Genomic DNA, 4912 nt, shown 5'->3' with positions numbered 1-4912 from the left:
ATATATTTCTAATATATAGGTTCAATATTTTTAACCGAAACACATATTTCTCATATAATATTGTATTTAAAAAATAGACTTTATTACATTATATATGCGTAGTACATATACATATTTACAAGTGTGATTTAATGGATGCGTTTCGAGTTACGCATAAAGCGCATGATGCACCATTATTTGTCCTTGCGAATAAATAAAAAAGAAAGATAAGATACATTGCGAACTCGCATCCAATATTACATGAAGAATACATCGCAAAGTCATTGATGCAACAAAAATCAATGTAAGATTTCGGGGACTATAAAGTTGATACGCATTTGAGCGACGCTTATCAATACTTTATTACCATGCAGTATGCACTTTACAGTCCCCGAAATCTTACTCACAATTTTGGCTTTGGATAGACCTGATCTAATGCAATGAAATGCAATGATATGCAAACAAAAATTACTATTATAATCTAGCTGTTTATATTTGAAAATTAAAACTATATAAGATTGAAAAATTAAAATTGATGGAAACGATAATTACAGTACATGAAAATTATTTCAAATTTAGAATCTTTATACAATTCACAGTGAGCTTGTTCAGCGAAATTGATGATATATTTTATGAAACATATTACAATTACTTAAGAAAATGAGATTTTTACGATTTTAATCTCAGCAATAAAAATAAGTAATAAAGTATTAGGTGTAGTCATCGCGTTTTTTTAAAAGACATCTATCAGTAAAAACCGCAATTACTTTCTTACCAACAATATAAACATATCTTGATAGAGTAAAGTTTCAGCTTTAAGAATCTCTTTTTTAAATTATACGATACGACAATTTTTAATGGAGTTATGAGCAATTAAAGTCAAAATAATTCTTTTATTTAATCCGCGATAACTCAGTAATCAAAAGTCGTAGGAATATTAAAAAAAAACGATTTTGTAGAGAAAGTATTAAGCTTTCACGATAGGTAATCGAAAATTTTCTCAAATTCGTTTTGGACACGTTACAAATCCACAAAGTGAGAAGAAAATTTTTCGTTTTTTTCAGCTCGTAGTTTTTGGTATGTAAAAATTATCAAACTCATATAAACTTAAAAAATGTGATAAGCTTTTAAAAGTAGAGATTTGAAGCTTTAAAACCCTTTTTTTAAATTTGAATTTCATTCATTATTGACGAAGATATTGTATATACAACTTTGAGCTAAAAAATACGCGATGACTTTTTACTACACCTAATATTATTCCATTTTTACATTGAAAATTCCTGGCTGGTTAATAAGTAAACCTGGTATTTTTTCGTTGTCAGATATTGCTTTCTCTTTGTTCTCACTTTTTGGTAACAACAAAAGTGCGTTTGAACCTATGATGTTACATAGTTTATCTTTGAAAAGATTACCCATACTACAAGCCATTGCTACATTATTTTCAGACCACTTTAAATGTGTACACGCAAGTCTAGGACGATGATGTAGAATAAATGGATTTTTTACCTACAATTTTATAAGAACATCATAATATTAAATGGATCTTTCTATATTTTACGATATTATATGTGAGATTATAAACTTACATAAACTGGTACGGGTATAGGAGTTTCCGCGTATTTAACGCAAGATATCTTTTTTAGAAAAGGTAAAACGAATACTTGCGCGACAATGAAAGCAGTTACCGGATTTCTCGACAAACACAAGAAATATTTTATTTTATTCTTAAACTTGCATGTAGCTAATGTAGTTGACTTCCCCGGTTTTATATTTATATTACCTGAAAGAAATGGGTACAGTTGTAAAAGATTTTTTTATATGTTGAAAATTAACGAGAAAAATAAGAGATACCAAAATATATGTTGGCATCAAAGTATTCTAGTAAGATTTTCTTCAATAAATCTTTGTCATTAGCACAGCCTAATGTCACAAGTATATCTACTTTATCTAGAGCTTCCTCGATATTCTTTTGTATGGATAATGTTCTGCAAAAATTAATTACTTTTTTAAATTATTAGATATCATGGAAAGTTTGTGTCGTTTTTTATCAAGAGATGTTTATAGGGAAAAAAAAACAACACGAACTTTCCGCGATATCTAATATTTATATAATTATGAACAAAATTTTGTAAAAAAAAGGACCTATTAAAGTGATGTAATAGTTTGCATATTTGAAATTGTAAAAAATTGTCAATGCTCTCACGTATTATTCACGATTCCAAAATCTGAAGAAGAGAAATGGTTATCTTTTAGTAGTGAAATTATAATTATTCTGCTAATATCGTAAATGTATCCTGGATTTAAAGGTTTTCCGGGTTCTTCTAAGTTATTGCCGATGGATAATACACCTATAGACAACTGTTGAGCGACTACAACTTCTTTATAGCCAGAAGCTGCCAAGACTCCCATCTCTTCTGGGCCAATACGTGTGTATTGTTTTAAGATAAGTTTTCCTTTCATTATATTGTAACCAATAGGACTTGGAAATAAATATATAGATAAATAAAATAACTTATTTCGATAAATATAAAAATAAAATTTTGTCTAGTATGAAAATATTGAATTTATACTTAATGTTTTCCCCATGTTGTGGTTTATTCATTACTTCAATATACACTTTGTCGTTGTTTAGATGAGATATAATCCGTTTTGTATATTTCTCTTCTACAACCGCTGTTGCTTCTGTAATCGGACACAAATGGTAATTGATCCTTTATTATAAATGATGAATCAATGTAATTATAATTTCTAATTATTTACCGTTAGGAACAGGTGCTCCACTCTTCACCCATACGCACGTTCCACATTGAAGCGAAATCGGAGGAAACTGAATAAGTTTTATTTAGTTCTAATTAATTCTAATAATTGTAACTTGTTGCATATACATATGCAACAAAAATATATATGTACATATAAAATATAGAGATATACATCGAATTTATCTTACCGTATTATTATTGTTCAACACTTGTCTCATTCCTTTTCCATCAGATACTAGCACTGCGTATCCATGCTTTTTGGAAGATCTAAATGATGGCATGTTATATTTCGAATAAACATTTTCAAATAATATTTTACCATAAGCATCACTTATTTTTACCGATTCAGTATTGTTAATTATACCTGCTTTGGGTATTTCATTTATTAATAGTAATGCATCATTTAAAGAAATTAGAGGCGTCCATTCCATATGGCGATTGTTTGCATTATTATACTCTGTACTCTATAAATAATTTTAATTGTATATATTTATAATATTATAAAATTATTATTTGTTGTGCTTAGAAATATCTTACTTCTGTAGAACTACTTCTATGTGAAACAGAAGAACTATTAGGTTGTTCGGAAAGTAATTTCGTTTTTTCCCAACAGAGGACTTATTGTATTTTTTCACAGCCAACTTCACACTTAAGCCGCATAATCATTATATATTTTGACAGCTGATATAGCAAGGCTTGCTTGTGAAAAAAGTTCGATTGATTCTACGCAGTAGTTTTTGGTTGGTGCCCTATCAAATATGAAAGTGAAAAGCAGCATTTTCGGCATATTTTATTTTTTTACTATCGAAAAGGTAAAAATGCTGTTCGAGCAAGAAAAAAATTATCCGATGTGTATGGAGAAGATGTATTGACAGAACGCCAGTGCCAAAACTGGTTTGCAAAATTTCGATCCGGCAATTTTGATGTTGAAGATGCACCACGTTCTGGAAGGCGAGTTGAAGCTGATGAAGACACAATAAAGGCATTAATTGAGGCAAACCGGCGAATAACAACTCGTGAGATCGCTGAGAGATTAAATTGATCGAATGCGACCGTTCATGATCATTTGAAACGCGTCTGATTGAAAATCGTCTTTCATTTTCATAAGAAAAAACGAAATTACTTTCCGAACAACCTAATAGGAAAAGGAAAATCCTTTAAAGTTTCATGATTCTCAAGATCAATTTTGTTTGCATCTTCATCTTTTATCTATACAAATAGATTAGTCTTATAGTCTGTGTCTATATCATCTTATAAATTTGTTTTACCTTTATTAATTTTAATATAGACAATATACTTTACCTGCTCTGAAACATTATTATTGGAAAAATCGACCGACTCAGTCTCTTCGTTCTCATCATCTTCGTTGCGTATTAAATGCAATGTATTTATCAGTGTATCTGTAATTGCTGCAATGCAAACATCATCTTTGCCGGGTAAAGTAATGATTAACGTCTTGTTTCGTATTCCACATACAGTTCTGACAATAAATCAATTATAAGAGTTTTGTGTGTGTGTGTGTGTGTGTGTGTGTGTGTGTGTGTGTGTGTGTGTGTCTGTATAAATTTCAAAATTACAACGTAAATAAAAATAAAAGTTTACCTGTAACTTGTTATCTGCTCCAAATTTCTTTCTATCTTCTTTATCGAAATTGCTAGAATTTTAGAAAGTTCTTTGGGATTAATAATTATAGTTTTAATCGCTTCATTTATACATTCTCTGTCAGTAGAGTCAATGTGACCAGTAATAAAAATGACATCAGCTTTATTATTTGCGGATATTGAAAGTAATCTTTTCTATATCAATTTTATGATAAAATAAAATTTAAGACAAGTATATTTAATAACGTAAATATATTAAATTTATTATACATATTTATTATAGATATAATTACCATTATGGTAATTTTAATTGGTTCTGCAATTATTACATCGATTACTTTTAGATTAGGTATAGCAGTCACTGTGTCATGAATCTTGTTATATTTTATAATATATTGCGGGTCACATAAAAGATTTTTGTTTTCTTCTACGTCATGTCGATTTCTATACATCCGAGTTGTTTTATTTACTAAACAGATACACAATAATATTATTAGATTTTTAAAATATATTAATTAAGTTTAAAGATATATGTGTGTATATATTTTTATAATTTGTCTCAATATATATATA

At 28.7% G+C, this 4912-nt stretch overlaps 1 protein-coding gene across 1 annotated transcript; it reads right to left on the bottom strand.

The window, feature by feature from the left end:
• Nucleotides 1-1233: 1233 nt before the first annotated feature.
• Nucleotides 1234-4637, bottom strand: LOC108745708 (gephyrin-like). The gene is made up of 10 exons (XM_018482015.1): nucleotides 4633-4637; nucleotides 4341-4534; nucleotides 4041-4218; nucleotides 2927-3193; nucleotides 2740-2806; nucleotides 2550-2661; nucleotides 2183-2458; nucleotides 1831-1964; nucleotides 1566-1759; nucleotides 1234-1485 (listed from the first exon to the last, which is right to left on the bottom strand). Exons 1-10 carry the CDS (start codon nucleotides 4633-4635, stop codon nucleotides 1234-1236), a joined length of 1677 nt encoding a protein of 558 aa, XP_018337517.1. The 5' UTR covers nucleotides 4636-4637.
• Nucleotides 4638-4912: the final 275 nt, after the last annotated feature.

Source organism: Trachymyrmex septentrionalis, unplaced genomic scaffold, assembly GCF_001594115.1.
Source record: "Trachymyrmex septentrionalis isolate Tsep2-gDNA-1 unplaced genomic scaffold, Tsep1.0 scaffold148, whole genome shotgun sequence".
In the NCBI taxonomy this organism is placed as follows: domain Eukaryota; kingdom Metazoa; phylum Arthropoda; class Insecta; order Hymenoptera; family Formicidae; genus Trachymyrmex; species Trachymyrmex septentrionalis.
This window is presented reverse-complemented; position numbering and strand designations above follow the sequence as displayed.